This window comes from Cheilinus undulatus, linkage group 15 (assembly GCF_018320785.1).
Source record: "Cheilinus undulatus linkage group 15, ASM1832078v1, whole genome shotgun sequence".
NCBI classification, from domain to species: Eukaryota; Metazoa; Chordata; class Actinopteri; order Labriformes; family Labridae; genus Cheilinus; species Cheilinus undulatus.
The window spans coordinates 5,892,922-5,917,388 of record NC_054879.1 but is presented as its reverse complement, the minus strand read 5'-3'; the positions used below and the strand labels follow the sequence as shown (position 1 = coordinate 5,917,388).

Here is a 24,467-nt window from a genome sequence, read left to right as displayed (position 1 = left end):
CAACACATCATTTGCATTTCATTCATTTAAATTCAGCCACAACAGCAAAAAAATTCTATTATTACATTCAACGAGTGAAGTGGGAAATCCCCGGCAAATTTTAAACATTGGCACAGCTCTTTTCAGTGCAGTAAATAAAGTCCTCACAGATCCTCCTGACACAGAGCTTTTGATGCATGCATGTCAACGATAAACAATTACTGATCACTGTACCTAGACCTAAGTTCTGATAACTTCAATGGGTAAATCTAAAGATGATGGAGGGGCTTCCTAAGGCAGGCCTTTCAGTGAATATGGAACAGGAGGACTGAGCCTTTTAAAGCCTTTAACCACTATGCATATTTGAAAAGAGTGGAAAAACACAATTAATGTCATTAAAGACCCAAAATACATTTCAGGGAAACACACAGACACAGACGAACAGAAGTGTCCTTGAATCGTCGGTTTGTGTAACTCTCCAAATAAAAAGAAACAATAGGGAATGTTCCTTTGGGAGACATCGTGCTGCTTTGTTTTCTCAGCTGAAGGACAAAACTCTGACTTTTCCATTTTTAATTGTGAGCAGATGAGCGTGATTGAGTGTGTGCACGTATGAATAATACCGGTCAAAAAAGAGGTCAGCATCCTGACTTCCTTACTTATTTTCATCTGCCCATGACCAAGGATAATGGCATTGAACCAATAGTTTTTTTGCAGATGTTGCAAACAGCAGCAGGGAACTACCCCTGGGGGGTAAGAAGTGGTTTCGAGAGAAAAGATGCCAAAGAGGCCATGATTTGAGCTGTTTAGGACTATGCCAAGCATTCACAGAGTGAAAATGAAAACACTCTATTCTTAAGCTAGTGAAATAATCAAGCAAAAATAAAAAAGCCTGGACAAGCAGAGGCATACAATGCTGTGTATGGTCTGTTTTCATAAAGTGGTCTAGTTTCTTCAGTACAGTTTTGTCATGGTTTAGCACATTAAACTCTGATCTTACTTGTGTTTCGTCAGCTTAGTGATTCCCAAAGTTGGCTGCAGGGCATTAATGCATCATTCGTTATAATCTAGCTTTATAATATATTATAATGACATCCTGTTTGCTTTTATCATACTGAGTTTATTCTGTTTATTATAAATACACTTACACATTATTTGGACATTTTGATACATTGTTTTCTGCTTTTACTTGGGTTGGGGGCACTAAAATTATTGGTTAATACCTTAATGAACTATTAAAGGTGTACAGTCATCAGAGGTAAAAACTCACCTTTATCACTCTTGTACTTATTCATCTACACCAATTCAAACTCAGGGCTTTCGCTTTTATTTTATGCTATAAATAAATATCAAATATCAATTTCATGTGCAACTTATAGTCGGCATCAGTCCCATAAAACAATATCGGTCAACCCCCACTATTCACACTAACACAAAACTCCTTAAAAAAAAATTCCTGAATTTTTGCGTGTGTGAACAAAAACAGCATGGGTTTTTTAACGCTGACTTCACCTGAAATTCCCCTGCTAGCCCCCCACTGACCATCAGGTTAACTGCAGGAAAACTTCCTGCTGTGAGGGAAGATGTGAAGAAGCCACTCAAGAAATTTTGTAGGCAAGTTACTCTGGGTTGCATGTATGAAAATGGCTGATTATATTTTCTATTCAGTCTTTAAGCTTCCAGAATTACACAGATACAACCTATTTAAGGACTGAAAAATATCCATTCAGAAGAGTTTTATGTAAAGGTATTAACCAGCTGTAGAAGCAGAAATGAACACTTGGTTGGTATCCAAAGAAGACTGCCACAGAGTTCAGACGTGTAGATAAAGACACTTAAACAATCCTAAATTCTCTGACACAGTGCTCCCTTTCCTGTCTGCAGAAACACATTTTCCTATTAGGTTCAAAGCAGCATGTTGGTGTGCGTGTGCTTAACTTCCTGGCAGACGGTGAGGAAACATCAATTAATAAGAGCGGAAAAGACAAAAAGTGGAGAAGAATCACAAAAGGTGACTCAAAAAGGATAAAATACTGTAAGAGGTGGGAAAATGAGCATATGCCAAAGGAGATAAGAGAAGAGGAGACAAAACAAAGTGTGCTAAAAGAATAATGGTGTTTTTGCAATGTCGGACGATTAAGGCCGTTTTTACTCTTGTTGATTTACGTGTGCAGCAAAAAGACACCTTCATGTTGGAGGTTCTGTTGAGAGCTGAGATCCTAAGCAGTTTTTTGGCAGTTATGTACAATCTTAGATCTCGAATTCACTAGAAAGTCCCCATCTTTCTGTAAAAAGTAACAAATAGAGCAATTTTGGTGTCTTAAAACCAGTCAAAAATAGGAAACTCATGAAGTTTGGTTTTCATTTCACTTAAGTGTGAAGAAAATGTCAAATTGAAAATATTTCCATATTTCAGAACAAGTTATTTTTGATGTATAGGAACTCCAAAATGATTTTTTTAGGAAAAAAATATAAATAGTACCTTATCTGGAAAACATGCAGAGAGGTGTTATTGAGATGAGTGCATGCACAGTAATTAATCATGCAGAGCCAGAAGGAAGAAAAAGCATGGGAAACTGGAAAAAGATGAAAATAGAAAGTTTTTATTGATCAAAACAGGGTTGAAATTTAGCAGACAGAATCTGGCAGGGAAAGACTGGCACATAGTATATCCAATACTAATGTCAAAACATTACAATAGGCTCTTCGGTTCAATCAAAATAAAGCCCTGATTCACATGGTGGTATTAAGAGTTTCAATAGAAGACATTTCAATGGCATGTGGGGTTATTTTCCAATAGGCTGCTCAGTTGTGCATCATCCAGGCAAGCCTGTTGATTGGACCAGACATTGCAAAATTAGAGTGAGTTGTAACTTTTTCGGTGCCTGCCTTTCTGGCTGCCTTCTTAGAAAAGTAAGGAGGAAAAACGTCAAATATGTTACTGGCCACTGAGCTGCCAATCAGCCCCAATTGTTCTACTACAGCAATGTGAGTGGTCCTTACCATCTCTCGTGGCAGGAACATGTCCTCCTGCCGTAGAACCACGAGACACACACTCTCTCCCTGACGTGTGCTGCGTAGCATACACACCAGCTCCTCCTGTCCCACACCTGTGATGTCCACACCGTTGACCTGAATGCAAACGTACAAATACAACAAAATAAGACACCTGGGAAAATTTTAAAGTTACATTTTTGAGGATATTTAAATTAAGGTGCTTGTTTAAATTCTTATCTTTATTTATTTTGTCTTAAATCTTAATACATTTCATTTTCATGTCTTTTTGCTGTCCTTTAATCTTCTTAGTGTAATAAACTAATGTGTTTACATGGACCTGAGTATCCCATTTATGAGCCTCATCCTGGATTTGGTCCTAATAAATCACATCCACAGAAGAGAGCTAAGACTTAATTTTTCAGGAAGTTTGCCATACCTGTTCAGAGGCTATTAAAGTTATTAAACAGGAAATGGCTTATAGGAAACAACTTTATTTACGTTAAGAACATGCTTCTAATTTAAGTACAGGTAACAAAACAACTGCAGAAAAGAGACTGAGAGGATGGCAATGAGTGAAAAGAAGGTCTCAAATGAACAGGCTTATAGAGTTAACTCTTCAAGCCCTCAGCTATTTTTTAACCATGTTGTCTCGTCTGGACTTCTTCTCATAAAAACTTGTAAAACATCAACCCTGTGGTGCACAGTCAAGCTCTAAACATCCTTTTCTTCAGGACAGCTCGGGCTTTAAGATTATGGGAGCAGCAGCAATGTTACTTGAATTTGAAAGAAGTTATGGGACTATAAAGACAAAAGAAAAACCTAAGCAGGAATTGAAACTCAAAGATTTTCATGTGTGACATTCAATAAACAATCATGATTAAGACTTTTAGCACAAACTTGTTCTCCCATCATTTAGGGACCAAAGGGGAAACAAAATATCATAAAAGTCTTCAATACAGTCACAAAATAGTACTTTCCTTGTTTTTTATTGGCTGATTATGAACCATTATTCAAAGCCTTTCCTGTCTGCAGAGACACAGAGGGCCACATCTTCGTCTCCGTCTCTCTTTCTCTCCATCTAAAGCTGTTCAGGCTTTTGGAGGCTGTTCTCCTCCAGTTTCTAAATGTTTACACGTGTACTTTTAGTCAAAACGTGACGACAGAACAGCCTGCCATTGGATGTCACAGCTCATGTGACATTTATTTTTGGAACTCAAGATAGTGGCTAATGCTAAGCTAGAATGGATTAAAATGGATAAAAGATGTTCATTATCAGAGTTACTGGTGTTGATTTAATCTTTTAAGACCATGGAAAGTTCCAGACTTGCTAGAAAAGCTACGATAAGGGCTACAAAGGTGTGGATAGTGTCACTAGAGCAGCGTAACTGAGTAACCCGGCACGCAGATGGATGTGTTTCACACATCCATCTGGTAAACCTCTCATAAACAGCTTTTAGGAAACGCAGAGCCTTAAAAAAAACCTCAGAGGGTGATTGGATGAACGTTCTGTCTGTTACATCTTTACAGGCCAAACAGAGCAGCAAAACACGCAACGCAGCCGCTACTGAGGAGAAAACTCCATAAAGAGCTGCATAACATGAACCATGGCGACTGTAGACATGTCAGTACACGACTTTTGCCATTTTTGAAAAGAAAACAACTCACTGCTGTTCTTTGTTCTTCTTTTAACAAGTTCTGATAAAAATGGCACTTTAGCAGCATCCACGCTAATCTCTTCTGCAATAACAGCACCAGCCTCTTGTTGCTGCTTGCATACGTCACGACTCCGCCACGCCCAAAAGTACTGCCCCTCGACGGTGATCGGTCCTGTCACTTTTTAACTGGGCCCAAACGGTTCTGACAGGAGTTTTGCAAGGTGGATTTGCCAGTGAGAAACAAGGACACGGGCGTATCCATCTGCTTTGCAAGGTTAAAGATGAGCAAGTTTAGGCACAAAACTGCCGTCAGGTAGCAGATTGATCCGCTGCAGACACAGCAGCTTCATTGTCACTCTCTCTCCGGACAGAAGCAGGCCAGCCGACCCTCCACCACACATACAACATATTTCAAAGAATCTTAAGTTAAATCAACAGTTTAATCAAAGTTGGGTCTGCAGTTACAGGTAGATGACAGCTGTTAGGAAAGCGGGACTCGGTATAAACACGGCACAGTATCCCGTTTCCCCAAGTTCTTCAGCTGCAAAAAGGGTTTCTCAAAACTGGTATACTAGCATATCCCGAGTTCTGACAATGAACAGAAACCAGGATACTCAGGTCCATGTAAACATTTTTTGTTTTGTTCTAATTGTCCTTGTTCTACTTAGGAAAAATGGCACAACCATCTGTTTGTCCCAACAGTAAGCATCTCTGTACCTCCAGTATGCGGTCTCCAGACTGTAGACGTCCATCTTTGACGGCAGCTCCACGTGGCAGTATGTTTTTGACAAGGATGGGACCAGGACCATGAACTGAAGAATCCCTGGTGACTACAGTAAAGCCAAGCCCCTCTGAACCTAGACATGCAAATCGAGATAAAAAAGGAAACACAATAAAATGTGGATAGGGAGTTAAGGTACAGTATACGAGTACATGTAGCATTTCTAAGCCTGTGTCAATACGTAAAACTCCTGTATAGCTTCGCACCTTCTGGCTCTATATTTGTCTTCTGTGTGCTTTATGAAAGTCAAAATCTCCAATCTATCCCCAGACAGACACACAATGCACACTTCTTAACCACTCCTGAGAACTTCAACAGTGTTGTTGACTCAGCTTCCAACTATATACTCCAAGGGTGATAATTCAAATCCTTCAGGAGATTGTGTGTGTAAGTTCGCCTTAAACCCTTTAGCTATAGCTGGTGCAACCGAATCTGCAGGTGTGAAGGCTTTAAAACTGGGTTCAGGTGTGGGGCAGAGAGAAGGGAAAGGTAAAAAGAATACAGAGTGCAACATAGCAGAAACAGAGTGAATGTTGTGGGAAGAGAATTGATAAAGAGAAGTAATCAGTAAAAAAATCTTGCACCAAGAAATGTGTATTCTAAGTGCTCATAAACACACGTGCACAGACGAAAACGAGCACACACAGATAGAGACGAGTTGTGTGTTTTATGGACCTCATTTAGTCTGGTCTCTTTAGCAGAGCTAAGTCAGCAGTTTGATCCAGTATGAATTCATATCAGCAGAAATGGACAGATCAATAAAGACTTAATAGAGCCTGAAGAGAGGGAATCAGGAAGATGAGGAGAGGAAGGATGAGAGGAAGGAGAGTCAGCCAGAGAACAGAGAGAGGAAGCTTTAGAGGAATAAGCACAATGCAGGGCCAACAGCCTGTGAAATAAACCAGATTAATTAAATACTTTCAGAAAATGGCAATACATAAAAAGGGTCAATAATTCACACCTAAAAATTATAGAGTGTATCTGTAAGAAATGTGAGGAGAGTGGAAAAAAAAGGCAGTTAGAAAAAAGGAAATTACCTGACACTAGGTATTTTTATCCTACAGACAATCCAATTGGTAACTTAAGATGCTTTTGCAAAGAGAAAAAAACATCACTTATCCTCGTAATTGATGTGTTTCTTTGAATAATTAGTTTAATTTTACAAGTGACTGACTGAATGTCAAAGACAAGAAAATATGTAAGTCTCAACAATAAATCAACAGGCTTTAAAATCTGATACTGTCAATTCTGCGTCAGGTGTTCCTCACCTTTCTTTAGATCAATCCTCAATCTGCGTCCTCCTCGCTTATTGGCCACCAAGTTGGAGAGGGCGGGACTCTTCCTATAGAGAGGGCTCTCACTCCTTCCCTTTGGTGTCTGGGCATAGAGGAAAGAGCATATATGACATCTTATTTTAATGCTAAGTACATTTAGAGGGTTAAATTTCAATAGCATTAGTTCTGATTGGACCTTTTTCATAATTCACATGAATGCAGGCATTTTTGAGCGGCCTTCAAAGGATAACAAGGACATGCAAAACCATGTTGCTGTTTAATTCCTAAAAAAGGGGTCTCTAGATTTAACACAGTCACTTTACGTCTGCCCTATCAGTGAGCGAGGATCATAATGAATTTAACAGCCAAAAAGCTAGAGGTTGTATGTATTTGGAATTTACTCAGCAGAGTTGGAAGGGGCCGTATATCACAAAGCAATGCACTAATATGCTGGGATTATTTTTTGTTGCCTTTGTCATCCATATGGGATTTAAAATGGGGGTACTCTATGGAAACTGAAAAATAAGTGATTATATTCATTACACCATTTACACTGCACCCTGGATTAGGTAAAATAGTATGATTATTTACATAAATGTAGAAATATTTACTTAATTTTTATAAATCATATGTTCTAAACCAACCAAACCTGTTTGATTTGTAATTATAAAGAATCAGAAAAAGCCTCCAGCTCTATCCAAAGCTGAATAAAGTCCTGTACTTGGTCAACAGGGGACCCAGGTCTAGGTGGATCTTGGTATTAAATTAAGCTAATTGAGGGTAACGGGTCAGGTATTTTCTCTAAGCTCTATATAGGTGCGTGCAGACGCAGGCAAAACTGGACCCATGCATGACTCTGAACCTGGATTTCAAGAATAAACATAATACTTAAGCTGCTGAGACATGCTGACAGAATTACAGAGAGAGGGAATAACAGATACTGCTATGATGATGTTTTGGGGGCAAAAAATAAGTTTTCACATGGTCCTAGTAAACATCATAACCAGAAAAGATGAAAAGCAAGATAAGGTTTAAAAACAGCTAATGAGCTAGTAAACTAAGCTAAAGGTTTGTTTTGCAGTAAGCGATCAAACAACTGCATTACAGAGTCAAAGATGATTCTTAAATTTGATTTAATTCTTTATTTTATTACAAAAGCTCATGATGATTAGATGTTGCCACTATACCAGCTGCTTTTGGAAATGACAGTTACCACAGTGATGCTGCTGAGACGGTTTAATATGTGTAAACAAGAGTGACTTTATAGTTTGAAGAAAGAGTCTGAAACAAACTGAAAATAAAACTTTAGATGAAAGAGCGTTGAAATGTACCACAATCAGAGCAGGCGTCATGCAAAACAGGGTTGTAAAAAGCGCAAAGCATTTAACTTTGAATAATTTTTAGTTTCAGTCAATAAGCATTTGGAATTACATGTAAGGAGAAAGGCAGGGGAAAACTTTAATGCTAAAAATTCATATTATAGTAAGGAAGTTAAAAAAAACAACTTTTTAATAGCAAAACTAGGACTTAAATCAGTTTCTGTCTCATATTTTGTGTTTTACTGTTTTTGCAGTGTACTTACACTTCCATGCAGATGAGATTCAAAAACTTACCAGTCCTTCTTTCTGTACTGTTAAAGTAGAACAACTTACATTAGCTTCCATAATGGCAGCTTCATCTGTCATCCGTGTGGATGGGTTCTCAGGGGGCTTAAAGGCAGGTTTGGCTTTCACAGGTGGAGGTGGCTCTTTGGTCTTTGTGATTCTGGGGCTGCTCTCTGGTCCAGCACTGTTGCCAAACAGCTGACCAATCAGACTCTTCTCATAGCGTTCCCTGTTAGAGGAGGGCACTACTTCCAAACGGACGATTGGGGAACGCATTGCCTGGCGGAATACTTCCTGGGCTCTGTTTGTGAGACAGAGAGGATAGAGGAGATGGAGGGAGAAACAGAGGTAAAGAGAGATGAGCGGTTGAAGCAGAAAGAGAGAGGAAACTCAAGAGGAAAAGTTTTATGTAGTTTAAAGTTAAGTATGCACACCACATATGGCTCGCCATTAAAACTAATCAAGCCATTAATCACAATTAAGGGCAGTGTGTAGTTATTCATCCCTGACAAGCAAAGTAATTATCCAAAGACATATAGCTCAATAGGAATAAAAAAATTAATAAAGAGATATGCAGTATGAATCCAATTACAAATGACAAATTAAAAGACTTCCAATTAATTGCTAACTATTATAAATGAGGTGTTCAGTTTTCAAAAGGAAAACACAGCGAAGCATATCCTGGTCTTATGTACCGTTACTTCAGTAATGTTACACAGGCTGGGTGCGTGTTTGCTGTGTGACCGTTTTCATATAAGGCATGTGTGTTCTGCCATAACCCTGACACTTTTCTTAAGTTTAAATATTAAACATATTGTACCCCTTTAACACAAGTTTATATTTGTCTCAGAGGTCCCCAAAACATGCAAGTTCGATGTTGAAAAAACATCTCTGTATTGGATTTTTACACGTCTAAAAACCCCTCTGTTCCAGCCCTGCTCAGAATGAGCTGCTTCTGTGTCTATGGCTTTAAATGTTAATGAGCCCTCTGACTCCGCCCCTGATTACACCCCTCTCAGGAAATTGATGTGGATTAATGGATGTGGCTCTCCCTGCGAGGAGGATCAGGAGAGGAGGACAGAATTTTCTTCCAAGCAGGGTGGCTAACTCCCCACATGACATCATGAGGGGAAATCTGAAAACAGCTCATTTCAGCAGAAATTTTCTGAAAGGTTGGGGGGGGGGGGTCCTGAGTCTTGGGGGGTTTGTGGACAGGCCAGGGGCATATATTTTTGCCAGAAAAGCCTGAAAAAGTGTGTTTTGTGTAATATGTGACCTTTAACTCCAATGCAGCTCCCTACAAGTGAAGCATTGATTTACTATGTGACTGAGCTAGGTACAAAAGCAGTCCCACACAAATGCTAAAACAGAAATTCACTTCAAAAGCATAAACTGGAAGTATGACAATACTTAAGACACAGTGTATGGAAATAGTATTTGGCCGTAACTGTTGATTGTTAAATTCAGGAGTTTCAATCAGACCTGTTGCCACTGGTGAATAAAATTGAGCAGATAGCCATGAAGTCTCCATTTGCAAACTTTGTGATACAAACTGGTTCATTCTGAGGAGCTCAGTGACTTCAAGTGTGGTACTTTGATGGATGCCACCTTTACAATGAGAGGGTTGGTGAAATCCCAGCCCTGCTGGATATTCCACAGCCAACTGTAAGGGATATTATTAGAAAGTGGAAGCATTTAGGAAAAAGAGCAACTCAGCCATTAAGCAGAAGAAATCACTGAACAGGGTCAACAGCTGTTTGGGCGTATGGTGCTTTAAAGTCGTCAATGCTCTGCTGATTCCATACCTGAAGAGTTCCAAATTTCTACTGGCATTAATGCAGGCACAAAAAATGTGCGGCAAGAGCTTAAAGGAATGGATTTCCATGGCCAGGCAGCTGCATGCAAGTCTCACATCACCAAGTCCAATGTCAAGCATTGGATAGTAGTGTAAAGCCCATGATACTGGACTGTGGAGCAGGTAAACTTTACCTGCCTGGCATTGTGCCAACTGTGAGGTTTGGTGGAGGAGGGATAATAGTATTGGCTGTTTTTCAGGGTTTGGGCAAGGCCCCGTATCTCCTGTGAAGGCCAATCTCAATTCTTCAGCATACCAAGGTATTTTGGGCAATGCTATGCTTTCAACTTTGTGGCAACAGTTTGAGGAAGGCCCTTTTCTATTCCAACATTACTGCAAACCAGTGCACACAGTAAGGACTATAAATACATGGTTTAAGGCTGTTCTAGCTGCAAAAGAGGGGCAAATTTCATTTTAAAATGCATGTATCTGATTAAAATGCCCTTATATTCCCTGTTGGTGTAATGGCCAGGAAGCAAAATGCTTTTTTTCTACATAGTGTATCTTCCCTGTGACATATTCTGCAGATGTGAAGACAGAACATTCCAGCAATACTTGAAGTTCAGAGAAAACCATAATTAGACCATTGTGGTTGGTTTGTAGTATTCTCCAGGGTCACTGAGAAACACGTAAACATATTCTACTCATGTAGGCATATCTATCTGCTAAACAAGATAAATATGGCTCCCTATGTATCATTTTCCTGTCTATTTTTGCCATTTGATGTGTGCAGTTCTCTATATAAAAAGCAAGCCCTCTATTCTCTAGATTCTGGGCATGCAAGATGTGTTTATCGAGCATGTGAGGCACAGGGTTCACGCAGTTAGTCTGAAAGCCCTGACTTTTTAAGATGCAAGCCAAAATGTAAAACAAGCCTTGGTGCCGCCATTACATGGCCACCTCACACTAGTCAAAGGAGATCTCTTTTGTTTTTCTGCAATGACACAAAATCCAGAGGATGACAATCTCTCATATTAAAGATGTTGGAATACAGAACTGTAACCAACAACAGGTCAGAAGTCATAGTGAAAGCCTGTTACTCTTGTGACTGTTGGTGTTTATCTATCTGCCCCGAGTGGAAAGATAAGCTGAGAGCAGGAGATGGAGCTCAGTATCATGACACCTGCACAGCTGGTTATAGTTTCCTCATAATCTATAAAAGAGCTCATTTTGCAGAGGATTAGTCTAGATTACATTAAGCTAACTAAGTTAGAGGAACCATTGTGTCAGAGGCTATCTGTACACACCATCATTCATCCCGGATAACCAACAGAGAAAATCAATTTTGCTTAATTTTTGATTGGATTAAAACCGATTATTTACTTCCATGATTATTATCAGAAGTATAATAGTCATAATGTTTCAAAAGATGAGAGACTATGTTTAGAAAGCAGTATAAAGGGGATTTGCATAATTCAATACTCTAGATATGAAACATAGATAGGTTAAAGCCTTAATAGCAGAGGGGAAATTACACATATACAACATATCTCCAGGTATTTTCAGCCCTAAACATCAGTTACATTTGGGAATCACCTTTGCTCAAGTATTTTGACCTCACACCCTTGACCAATCTATGACTATATCTATCTATCTATCTATCTATCTATCTATAGATATATATATATATATATAGATATATCTCTATATCTATATCTATATCTATATATATATATATATATATATATATATATATATATATATATATATGTAAAACTGTTTTTAAGTGTCTTTGTATTAACAGAATCAGGTAAATGTGCCACTAATCTTACATGGAGGTTTCTGTTAGCTCGATTTACTATAAGTAAATAAAGGGATATCCCAGAGCAATAACACATTTAGTATTTACAGTGTCTGTGAAAGTATACACACTTTAGGATGTTTTACTCTTTTATTGGTTTTATAAACCAATCAGGATCAATATGATTTCGCTTTTTGACAAAGACATTTACAAAAACCCCTCTTTAAAACCAAATTTAAAAAAAAAAAAAAAACATTTTCTACAAGTAATATCAATAAATAAAAATAAGTAATGTAAATAAGTGACTGCATCAATATTTTCAGGGTTTAGCAGAGTCACCTTTGGTTGCAATCACAGCACTGAGTCTCTGTGGATAGGTCTCAATTAGGCTTGCACATCTGGACACTGCAATTTTAATCCATTCTTTTCCGCACAACTGCTTAAGCTCTGTCAGGTTGCACAAAGTTCAGGTATGAACAGCCCTTTTCAAGTGCAGCCACAAATTCATTGAGTTCTGGGCTTTGACTCAGCCACTCCAGAACATTCACTTTGTTGTCTTTCAACCATTTCTGTGTAGCTTTTGCTGTGTGCTCCAGGCCATTGTCTTGCTGGAAAATATATATTCCCCGAAGCTGTAGTTCTCTTGCAGACTGACTAAGATTGTCCTCCAGGATTTTTTTGCTACATTCATTACAGCCTCTACCTTTACAAGCCTTTCAGGGCCGTCAGACCAAAGAACTTTCTCTCACTTGACCACAGACCACTTGTCTCTTGGCAAACTCTACACCAGATTTAATCTGAGTTTTCCTCAACAGTAGCTTTCTCTTTTACACTCTCCCATAAAGCTTTGAATGGTGAAGAACCTGGTGGACAGTTGTTGTCTGCAGGGTCTCTCTCATCTCAGCTGCTGAAGCTTGTAACTCCTTCAGAGTAGTCATAGGTGTCTTGGTGGTCTCTCTCACTGTCTCCTTCTTACGTGGTCACTCAGTTTGTGAGAAAGGCAGATTTATGCATGTGATTTATTTCTTCCATTTCTTGATGAAAGTCTGGGGGATGTTCAGTGCCTTGGACACTTTATTGTATCCATCCCCTGACTTTTCTGCAACAGCTCCTCTGAGTTGCTCAGAATGTTTTTTTGTCTTCATGGTATAATGGTAGCCCAGAATACGGATGAACCAGTGACTGGATCTCCAGACACAGGCGTCTTTATACTGAAAACATTTGAGAGACGCTCACTGCACTCAGGTGATCCTTGTCTCACTTATTGTGAAACTACTAGCACCAACTAGCTGGATCTTTGTTGAATTAGGTTAATCACTTTGAAGGGAGTGAATATTTATGCAGTCACTTATTTTAGATTACATATTTTTGTTTAAATGGCATTACTTTTACATTAAAGAGTTTTTTTTGTCAAAGAAGCCAAGTTGTATTGACCATGGTTGATTTACAGATCAATAAAAGGGTAAAATATCCAGCGGGTAAATACTCTTGATAGGCACTGTATAGGGTGGAGATATTTTATCTACTGGATAAATTCCCCAATCTGAGTTCATGAGGTGAAATCAAAATATTACTCTAAGGTCATCCCTGGGAAAACAGAATTGAGCAACCCACTCTGTTTATTCCACATTTAAATTCAGAACCAAATTCTCTGAATGATGCACCAAGGAGGTTTTGTAAAGGAAGCCTCAGTGTGTTTGCTGTGGGATGCGTGGTCATGTCAGACAGGATTTGCATACTGAAACCATAAAATATACTTATTGAATGACACTTGTTGTGGTTTTCATTGTGCTAGGACCACAATACTGTATAATAAAACTAGATGTGAAGCTGTGCATGTTTATGTGTGGGTGGGAGCCATTGTGCACTGATGATATCATTATTGTTCCTGGTTGGACAATGTGTGGCGGCACATTTGTGTAAAGGAGATATTCTAATTGAGCAGACTACCTCAACATGGCTGCCAGGCTGGGACAATGAAGGTGCATGTTTGCATGGCGCTTGCAGAGATCAGTGGACTTCCAGTGCCCCAGTTAAGACAGATCTTACTGTAACTATGTCTCAATACACCTGCCATGACTGAACAATACTGGCAGGAGCATCTGTGTTTAGGTGTGTAGGCTCATATTCAAACATGGCCAGTGTAAATGACACACAATTTCCAAGAGGACCTTTTTGAAGCAATCAAAAAGGCAATGCTTGATCATATGTTTGCAGGTCTCGAGTGTTTAATGCTGGAAAAAGCATGTCTCTGTGGGTATTGGTGTTTGTGAGTGAGTACACATGGGACTACCCACGTCTTTGAACAATAGGTGCAAACCCCTCTGGTGATAATCCATTTACCTACAGTGCAGCATAAAACAGCCCACATATAATCGTATTACCACACTGGACACTGGACAAGGACTATTGTGCAGACTGTATAGACATTGTAATATGCTGTAATCATCATAACATTCACATCAGTCCTTGTAATCTGTGGCAATCGTTTTTACAGGTGTTTCTTTGTCATTGTAATGCTCTGTAATCATGTTATATCCCTAAATACACTCGTATTAATGTCCTGCTTTTGAAGAACTGTAAAGAAACTTCACTAAGAAACATCTGGTCTCGAATGAATGATGTAGAATGGGCAGAAATACAAAGGACAACTATAACAGACAGGCAAGCACGACGCTTTCCAAACATCTGCCCAGTGTCTCTTCTGCTGTTCTCTGTGATAGCAGCGCAACGATGATATAAGCCCTCTGACAATGGAAAGGAAACAAGGCACACAGAAACAAAGACAGCAGGAAAACGGGAAGAAAATACAGAGCAGACCTGACATCAAAAGAGTTCAGACCTGAGATGTATCTAGAAAAAGACTCCTTTTTCTTCCTTTTCATGTTAATGATATGGTTATACAAGTGATTTGATAGATCTAATACATTATTCTAGCGTTTTGCAAGTTACTGCATTCACAGTTCTGCCATTACTCCTTGAAATGAATCAATAAGAAAAGAATAATGTGAGACAACTTCAGTAAACATTGTTATATCAGACAGTATGAATATTGTTGCCACAGCCAAATGTTTTATGTTCTCTCATTTCCTTTGGATCTGCTTCTGTAGGCTTGTTTCCGACCTTTCTGACCCACCACACACAGACTGTGTTGAACTCACTGGCTAAAAGTCTTGTCCATGAGGTCGGTGTTGTTGATCTTCACGATGCACTCTTCCTCTTGAAACAAGCCCTCCTTTCTTGATCGACTCTCCTCTTCTACGCCACGGATGTACAGACCAAGAGACCTTAAAGCAGAGTTAGCAAGGAGAGAAATGGAATTTATTATATTTTATTTTAAATCCTACACACATGCATGCATACACAAGCAGGGACAGTGTGAGTCCCAGAGGACTAATATGTTTGATGGGGTAGCTCACAGAGACCATCTTCATGGTTTACTTACACATGTTGAAAGTCTGTCAATGTGATAGTGCAGCTCAGGGCTAGGCAATTAATTGAAAATAAGATTAAATCGCAATATTGCGTGCTGCAATTTTAAAATCACAAAAGGTGCAATATTTCTTTAACCAGAAATTTGTTTCAAAATACCAATTGTTTTTCTTTTTGCTGCAAAGTGGTTATGCATTACATAATCATGCAATCATTAAATCCTATTTTCTTTATTTTTGTGATATTTTCTTATGAGAATCTTATGAGAATTACATAAAAATGAGCACTCCCTTCAATATAACAATTCATATCCAGTTTGCAATACGAGTCAAAATCATCAGTGAGGTATTTTTTCAAAATAGTTCAGCTCTTGTTTGGTCTAAAAGTTGTTGGTTGCTTTATTGCTTGTGTTTGTTGGAAAATACATAAAATGAGGAAATAATCGGATTTCAAATCGCAGTTGCAATATTGGGAAAGAAAATCGCAATTAGATTATCTTCCTAAATCGTTCAGCCCTAGTGCAGATTTTTATCAGTGCTTATATGAACTCATAAAAGCACAGTAATTAACTATTTTTCCAGGGTATACACAGAAAATCTGACATCAAATTTTATAATTAAGACCTTTTCAAGACCATCTTCATGCTTTTTAAGACCCTATCGCATCTTCAATTTCTAACCAGTTCCACTAACGGCATGGTTTTGTATGTTTTGTGCTGGTTGTAGGATAAAAATGTAACAATGTAGAAAAGAAAATGCCAGTAGTATTTCTTATTGCAATACAAAAACAGAGCTTTTTAAGAATATGAAGGAGAAGACCTCAGTTTGCTGCCATAAGGTAGATGACAATGCAGAGTCTTTTAATTTTGTTAAATAACCTACAGTTGCCAAGTCTCAGTCAAGTACTTTTACAAATTTTGCACCTCAGCTCCAACTAGAGATGCAGTGGCACTTTGAAATGACTTAAATGTAACTAAACTAAAAGGCATTTAATCTAATGGCAAAGACTGAGACTAAAATAAAAAAAAATAGCTGCCAAAATAAACACTGCATCATACCAGGACAAGATTTTCAGGTTTAATGTACTGTTCATGAAATGTCAAATGATATAAGATACTTTGACCATGAATACCCAAATTTGATGATTTCTGGGACATTTAATGCCTCTATTCCAGGGGTGTCCAAACTTTTTTCACTGAGGGCCATAAACAGAAATATATAAGGACGGTGGGGCACCTTTTATATTCCTCACCTTGAAGAGATTTAAAACCAATAAACCAATCGAATGTAGATTAAGATATGCAAAGGAAACGAGTATCCCTTTATGGCTAGTTAACAGCTGACATGGCAAATAGACAATCACGTTCAGGATTTTGGGAAGGGCCAGTCAGATTTCAGAGGGCCCTGTTCAGTCCTGGCTACCACCAGCTCTACCCCTGAAATATAATTGGTACTGCTATATGCTGCTGTCCGTCAGGGAGTTACAAATCAAAATATTTTGGTTGCAAATGTGCTTACTAAATACAGTGATGTGCTAAATCAGTCACAAGAACACACCTAAATAAATAATTGTCAAAATACTTGTTTACAGAATTAACATGATAGAAGTGCCTTGTGCAGAAACTAAGAAGTAATATTCAATTAAGCACTAGCTTTATGTTCCAGTGTGGGCCATATTTCATTTTATTTTTAGAATGTGCTGTAGGCAAATCAAAAATGCACCGCGGGATGCATCTGGCCCCCGGGCCATTGATTGGACACCCGTCCTCTATTTTGTCTGTTGGTGCTAAATATCAGCTAAAAACAATATTTGGCTCGTCATTACCCAGAGAAAAGGGAAGAGATGCACACATGAGCAAGTATGACCATATGGACAGAGACCTCTTGATGGGTACTGTACAGGCTTCATGTTGCTGTTTTTCTGGTGCAGCCTTAAATATCAATTGGTCTTGTCTGCACAGTTACAGACATTTCTTTGTCTTCTCTTGAATTATTTTGCTAACATCTCTTTAACATTGAAGGGCTCCTCTATGAACCCCACTCACAGTAAGCAGGCGGGGCTGACCCACAGACATATAGAAAGGCTGTGTACAGACAGCCCTGCTGTAAATGTCATTCACTGTTACAAGGACGAGCACGAACACAAAAAAGAATCATCAGAATCAGATAATGGTGGCTAGAAAACCAATGTTGGATATTTACGAGTCTTAGTAAACATTCCTTCTAAAATTTAAGACCACTTACTACTAAGAATAAGACTTTTAGACTTTAATAAGACTTAAGGAGCTGCAGAACCTTGCTGTTGACAGCGTAGTTTTCGAACCATGCAACAACCGTGAGAAAAGCATGTCCTAAAGTGTCTTCCTGGTGTTTTTAGAGCTGGTAAAGAAGCATTTTCTTTAAAAAAAACTGAGTGAAACATGTTGAGGTGCATGCTCTACTCACCAAAAGCGCACTATAGCATCGACAAGTGCTTGGTCTGAGCCACTTACTGATAAGCTAAGTTTCAACAATATGGTGTTAAACCATACACTGCAGAAAATTTTGCCAAGGTTTTAATGCTGCCCAGACCTACTCCCATGCCACCCTTTCTCCTATCCCAATAGACAAACCTAGGGGCGACAATGCCTTACATCCACTACATCTGCATTTGACAAGGACACAGATAGCCATTCAAATTTAGACAGAAGGAGAGTTGGTCCTGTACCATCTGACCTTAAAATCTAACATCGCCCTACAGGAACATGACTCTACAAAGAAGTGATGACACTGACACATAAAAGGCTTCAGCAGCAAGGGGATAAAACTGGGTTAACAGGTGAAAGGGGAGTGGGTTCATGCTGGGAAGAGATGGAGGAGGTGTTCAGGAGAGAGAGGAGAAGATATGAGGGGAAAGAGAGCAGAGGGAGCGAGGAATTCAAGGAGGAGATTGGCAGGGTCAGGTGAGTCATGAGAACAGCAATAAAAACTCATCCTGCTTTGGTTTAGGAAATCCCCATCCACTGTCTGACTGTCACACACCCAAAGAAAAGCTCAACATAGCTGAACAATTTTCCTTCCTTCTCTTCTTATTTTTCCATTGTGTGTCTGTGTGGTTGCCATTCACAGCAGAGCCAGGGTCAAAAAATCTTTCACAAGCACAGAGCGAGATAATTGTAGTGCAAGAAGGGACTGGAAAGAAAGTATGATTATTTGCATTTAAAAGGCAAGATAGAACAAATGCATTTTCATTTGTGTGCATGTTCTGAATTTCCTCTGGGATCAATAAAGTATTTATTTGTGTATGTTACTGGGTGAGCATGATACTAACCTTCCACTGAGTGACGAGCTGTAAGGAACCACGTGGATTCCCAGGGGACTGTCCTCACCCAAGATCTCCACTGTTCTCGTCAGGCTGCAAACATAAAATCACACACAAACATGTAAATGCAGCTAAAGAGCTGAATGAGTGAGAAGGAAAACAGAAGAAATATATCAGAAAAGCTAAACAGGTAAAGGAGGTACACATTTGGCTTTTAAACAGCTCAGGAGGTAAATTACTGCTAAAACTACTGTAAAAGAAAAAAGGAACATTCTATTCCAAGAAACTTCACATTTTAACTCCATCTACTTTTCTCACGCACTGGTTTCAACTCTCTTACACAGCTTCATACACACACAGAATATTAGAGTTGAAATGCTGATGAAGAACAGTTGGAGTGACACAGATTTTCATAAACTTGAGCTGCTTGTGACTCACACAGCACCTCACCTTGTGCCAATCAACGCCACATCCACTACGCTAACAGCACATCAAAGTTGCAGAAAGATGGTTGTGATGTTCTACCTCAGCAACTGTAAAACTTCACACACAACTCACTTGCTATGCTTATGAAATATGAAGTGAAATATTTCAAAAAGGCGAGTAATGCCATCTACATACAACATACTGCTGATGAATACTCACAAAGGAGCAGAGGAAAACTTAAGCATACAGAGGGAGGCAGGGTGAGATGGCAATCTCTACCAGTAAAATACAGGGTCACTCTATCAGGGTATATTCAGAAAATCTGGCATCAAATTCAATACTTTAAGACCTTTCTCAAGACCTCCTCAATAGTTTAGGACCAAACTGCATTGGTGACACAGCTATGTGTTCATTTTGTGCAGATTGTAAGAAAAAATGTGACAATAGAGTCAAGAAAGTGCACTGCAGTATGCAAATAAAGTTTTTTGAGAGATGCCAGCAGGGCTGATATAACCAGAATCTAAGCTAGTATTGCACTATGCAAAAGCTTTTGGGTCTGAAAGGGGTCTCTGGAAGCAGCCAGCAGGTAGGAGTAGTTGAGGGAGGCTATGGAGAGGGACTTTCAGCACCACAGATGTTCCGGCAAACTGATGACTCAGTAGGGGAGAGCAGGGCTCTTCTCAGGCTGGGGTGGGGAACTGCTGACCCAGACTTGGGATGTTGTTGGATGGTGGAAGGAACACTTTGAGGAACTCCTTAATCCAGTCAACACACCCTCCAAGGAGGAGGGATAGTTTGAGGGTCCAGGGGAAGGCCCATCTATAGGATTGGTGGAGGTCACAGAGGTAGTCAAAATACTCCCCCACTGGCTAGGCAGCAGGTGTAGATAAGATATGCCCTGAGATGCTCAAGGCTTTGGACTTTGTGGGCTGTCATGGCTAACACACCTTTGCAAAGTCGTGTGGGGGTTTGGGACAGTGCCTGTGGAGTTGCAGATCAGGGAGCTGGTTCCCATCATAAAAAAGGGGGGCTAGAGGCTGTGCTTGAACTATCGGGGTATCACACAACTCAGCCTCCCAGGAAAAGTCTACTCTAGGGTGTTGGAAAGGAGGATCGTGCCGATTCAGGGGGAACAATGCGAATTCCGTCCTGGCCTTGAGACAGCGGACAAGCTCTTTACTCTCGCAGGGCTGCTTAAAGGGAGCATGGGAGTTTGCTCTTTTAGTCTACATGTGTTTTGTGGACTTGGAGAAGGCTTACAATAGTGTCCCCAATAATATAGAGTCCCAAGCTGCTGCAGCGATCCATCAGGTCCCTGTATAATCAAAGTGAGAGTTGTGTGCACATTCTCAACACAAAATCAGACACGTTCCCGGTGCAAGTTGGCCTCTGCCAGGGCTGCCCCTTATCACAATTCTGTTTGGGATTTTCATGGACAGGATCTTGTTTCAGGGACCTCAGAATTCCATCTCTGCTTTTTGCAGATGATGTGGTTTTGCTAGCTTCTTCAGCTGGGGACCTTCAGCAGGCACTGGGACTGTTTGCGGCTGAGTGCAAAGTGGCTGGAGTGAGAGTCAGCATCTCTAAGTCCGAGGCTATGATTCTCTGCCAGAAAACAGTGGATTGCTTCCTCCAGGTGGGGAGTGAGTCTCTGCCGCAGGTGAAGGAGTTCAAGTATCTTGGGGTGTTGTTCACAAGTGAAGGTAAAAGGAAGTGTGAGGTTGACAGGTGTTGTGCCAGACTGTTGTGGTGAAGAGGGAGTTAAGCCATTTACCAGTCGATCTACCTTCCAACCCTCACCTATGGTCAAGAACTCTGGGTAATGACCGAATTAATGGGATTGTAGATACAAGCAGTTGAAATGAGTTTTCTCCTGAGGGTGGCTAGGCTCAGCCTTAGAGACAGGATGAGTTAAGACATCCAGAGGGAACTAAGAGTAAAGGTGGTGCCCCTTCCCATCAAAAGGAGCCATTTGTGGTGGCATCTGATCAGGATGCTTCCTGGGCACCTCCCTGTGGAAGTCTTCCTGACATGTCTGCCTGGGAGGAGACTTCAGGGAAGACCCAGAATATGCTAGAGGGATTATATATCTGAGAATGCCTGGGAGTCCCCCAGAAGGAGTTGGAAATTGTTGCTGGGTAGAACCGCATACATTTAGGTTTGAAGGACAAAAATACAAGGTCTAATTTTCTGATTTTAAAGCAATTTAAAGCCAACAACCTCTTTAGATTACTGTAAAATTTAAAAATAAAATGTAAGACTGTATAGTCCTGCATTTAAGACTTTTTAATATTTTTTAAAAGCTTTAACTTTGGCTAAATTGATTTATCAACTTTTAATACTTTTTAGACCCCACAGATACACTGCATAACACAGTAGTTGAGCTCCAGCCTGTAGTGAAGAGTCACAGCCCTGTAAGCTACTCTGCCTTGACCTGTTGTTCTTAATGAGGAGTGGGCTCCACACACTTTTTTTACTTAATTACAATGACCTTTCTCTTTTCCAGCATGTCCTAAAAGCTCAAAGCAATATCAAACCTGGAGTGAACTACTGTCAAACTTAAGCAGATATAAATCTCTCCTTTTGGTGCATCTGCTTTTTTGGAAACATGAAGTAGTGAGGTACTGGTGAAGCAGAATAAGCCAACACAGGTACATCCAAAAAAAAAATCAGCCAATAAAGACCTCCTTAAAGAAGTTTATTTCTCCCTTGGACGTATTTGAAAATCACTATTATTCTAGATTTAGAAATTGCTTTCTATGAATGCATTCATTGTGCTAAAAATATTTTGTCAAGGACTAAATCCATGTCTGTGAACTGAGCCCTCAGAGAGCAGAATGCCAGAACTCTATTCAAAGTCAGCAGCATTGCAGACTCCTCTGATTGTGTTTCTAAACTTCGTGGTACCATTCATCTTTTTGCTTTGTTTTTCCTCTTCAGTCTCTACATGTCTCTCTCTGTTTTGGAATATTCAAGTGTGTGTCTGTTTTACATTCTGTCTGTGTTTTAATGTGTGTGCGTGTTGAAGTCTTTGTTTGTTTGATTAGTTTATCTATCAGAGCACAGCCATTAATCCTCTCCTGACCTTCTCCCTGCTCCCAGTGTGGGTGTGTTATTTTTTCTAAGTGAGTTTTTCTAAACTTTGTTTTGTCCTCTTTAGCTCTACCCTGATTTTCTCTCTCACTCTCTCTGACTGTGTCTCTGTCTCTGCCTAGTCATTTTGTCTTCCCATCTCCCTCTCAAGCATCCATCCATCCCTATAAACCCCCATGAATGATAGCAGTACAGATGCTGATAAACCCTGGAGAGACAGTGGTTGATGACGGTAGGGGGCAACAGCAAAGAGAAAAAATAGGTTCTCCTTCTTTTGCTGTCTCCTTCCCCTCTCTCTCACTAACACAAACAAACACACAGAAGGTTGATGAAGCCCCTGCGTCACTCAGCTCATTTAAGTAAAGCCAGACTAGAAGAAACCAGGGACAGAAGGAGAGGGAAAGAGGGAGAATGGCAAGGACAGGGGGAGGAAAGATGGAAGTGGAAGTCTGTTGACTATAAAGTCCTTTATCTGTGTGATAAACTGTAAAAACATGTTATGAATATGTAGTGTGATGACCATGCTCAGAATAAACATGGATTCTGATTACTTTTGGAGGAGGACAGTGGTGACAACTGAAAAACATTTCTGTGAAAATGTTTCCCTGTAGAGAGTGCTTTGGAGTAATAACTTTCCATTCACAGGAATGTTAAGGTGAAAAAATAAAGCATAGTTTTGTCTGTGGAACATGCACATAATCATAGCACTAAATGCTAATGTTTAAGGGCCTTATTCAAGGTGTTACTTTGAAAACATTTGCAAATATGCTTTAAAAAAATCAAAGATAAGATGAGGGTTAGTCTTCTACCCTCAACAAAAGTATCAATGTAGTATTACTGACGTTTAGGCCTGCTGGTAGCTCTACATGCCTCACTGGATCATCACACATTCCTATAAAAACCATTTAATCCAAAGTATGAGATATTTTAGAAGAACCCACAAGGTTCAACAAACTTATCAACATTGCATCTTTGAATTTATTCAAGTAAACCCATCTTTAAGAAATTACTTTAAAATATATATTTTGCACCAGCCTACAGCTTGAAAGGAAATATACTGTCAAACAAACTATGAACCATAACATGTTGTTCATCAAATCACTGGAAAGTTGTGAAGAAAATTGGTATCTATGGCATGGGGGGGGTGAGAGCTAGTCTGGAGAGGGGGGGCTCTGGGACACTAGAGATCACTGTTCAGCCCTCTGCAGGTGTCGTGGGACTCATTGGACTAAACACCTAAAAGGAGAGTTCCCACCTGACAATCCTGGGGAAGCGTTGGCTTCTTGCTGCCTATCGGTTGGAAAGGTTGACTTGTGGAGGCAAAGAGTTACGATTTAACTGGGTTTACGGACTTCTTCACTGAGAAATTATCTCTTCAGTAAAGAACAAGTATCTTAACCCAACACGCCAGATGGATTTGTTTCACACATCCATCTGGTAAACCTCCCATAGACGGTGTTTAGGGAAAGGAGAGAGCCTTTGAACAAGATTTGGAAGGTGATAGTATTAATGTTCTGTCTGTCATATCTTTAAGGGCCAATCAGAGCAGCAAAACACATCACGTCGTAGCCCCAAACCAAGGTGCACCGCTACCGATGAGTAGACTTCATAGAGGACTGAAAACATGAACCATGGCGACTGTAGACATGTCAGTACACGACTTTATTGCACCGGCCTCTTGTTGCTGCTTGCTTACATCACGACTCAGCCACGCCCAAAAGTCCTGCCCCTCGATGCTGATTGGTCCTGTCACCGACTACCAGGGCCCAAACGGTTCAGATGGGAGCTTTGCAAGATGGATTTGCCAGTGAGAAACACGAAAACAGGTGAATCCATCTACTTTGTAAGGTTACAAGTATCTTGTGTTTGCTTCAAATACAACATGACATGTTAGCATATAAGCTATCTGATTATCCCACAAGTAGCCTAATCCTGAGTGGCTAAATTATGCTAGAAATATAACATCAGCTTATAAGTAGCTTGTTGCTATCACCCCCAACCTGCAGCATAAAAAAGCATGACAGGCATATTAGAAAATGTGAAACAACAAATGTGTGATAAGTTACTTATTTGGAGGCACATTTGTGTGCTTTAAAATGGACTGATTAGGTAAACAGTTTAAATTAGGGATACTAACTTCTGTTACAAGTGATTACAGTGCCTCTGTAGCATGGGGCTCAATTAACAAGTAAAAAGGCACATGCCTACGTGAACTGATCAGTGTCCAGAGCGGACATATTGCCCAAGATAATTAAAAATATAATCTGATTTGTCTGCTGGAGCTATGCATTAGTGGAAATGGCTGGCTCATTGATTTATATAATCCATGT

The 24,467-nt window shown here is 39.8% G+C and overlaps 1 protein-coding gene across 3 annotated transcripts in view; it reads right to left on the bottom strand.

Moving 5' to 3' along the window:
* The window catches only part of pard3bb (par-3 family cell polarity regulator beta b), a 368,918-nt gene that overhangs the window by 237,663 nt on the left and 106,788 nt on the right, over nt 1–24,467 (bottom strand). For all 3 annotated transcript variants that reach the window (XM_041806626.1, XM_041806625.1, XM_041806627.1), the window contains 6 exons: nt 18,628–18,711; nt 15,048–15,173; nt 8,339–8,591; nt 6,681–6,789; nt 5,349–5,488; nt 2,983–3,111 (listed from right to left, as the gene is read on the bottom strand). In XM_041806626.1, coding sequence (XP_041662560.1) covers nt 2,983–3,111; nt 5,349–5,488; nt 6,681–6,789; nt 8,339–8,591; nt 15,048–15,173; nt 18,628–18,711 — 841 coding nt within the window. The remainder of the gene's footprint in view (nt 1–2,982; nt 3,112–5,348; nt 5,489–6,680; nt 6,790–8,338; nt 8,592–15,047; nt 15,174–18,627; nt 18,712–24,467) is intronic.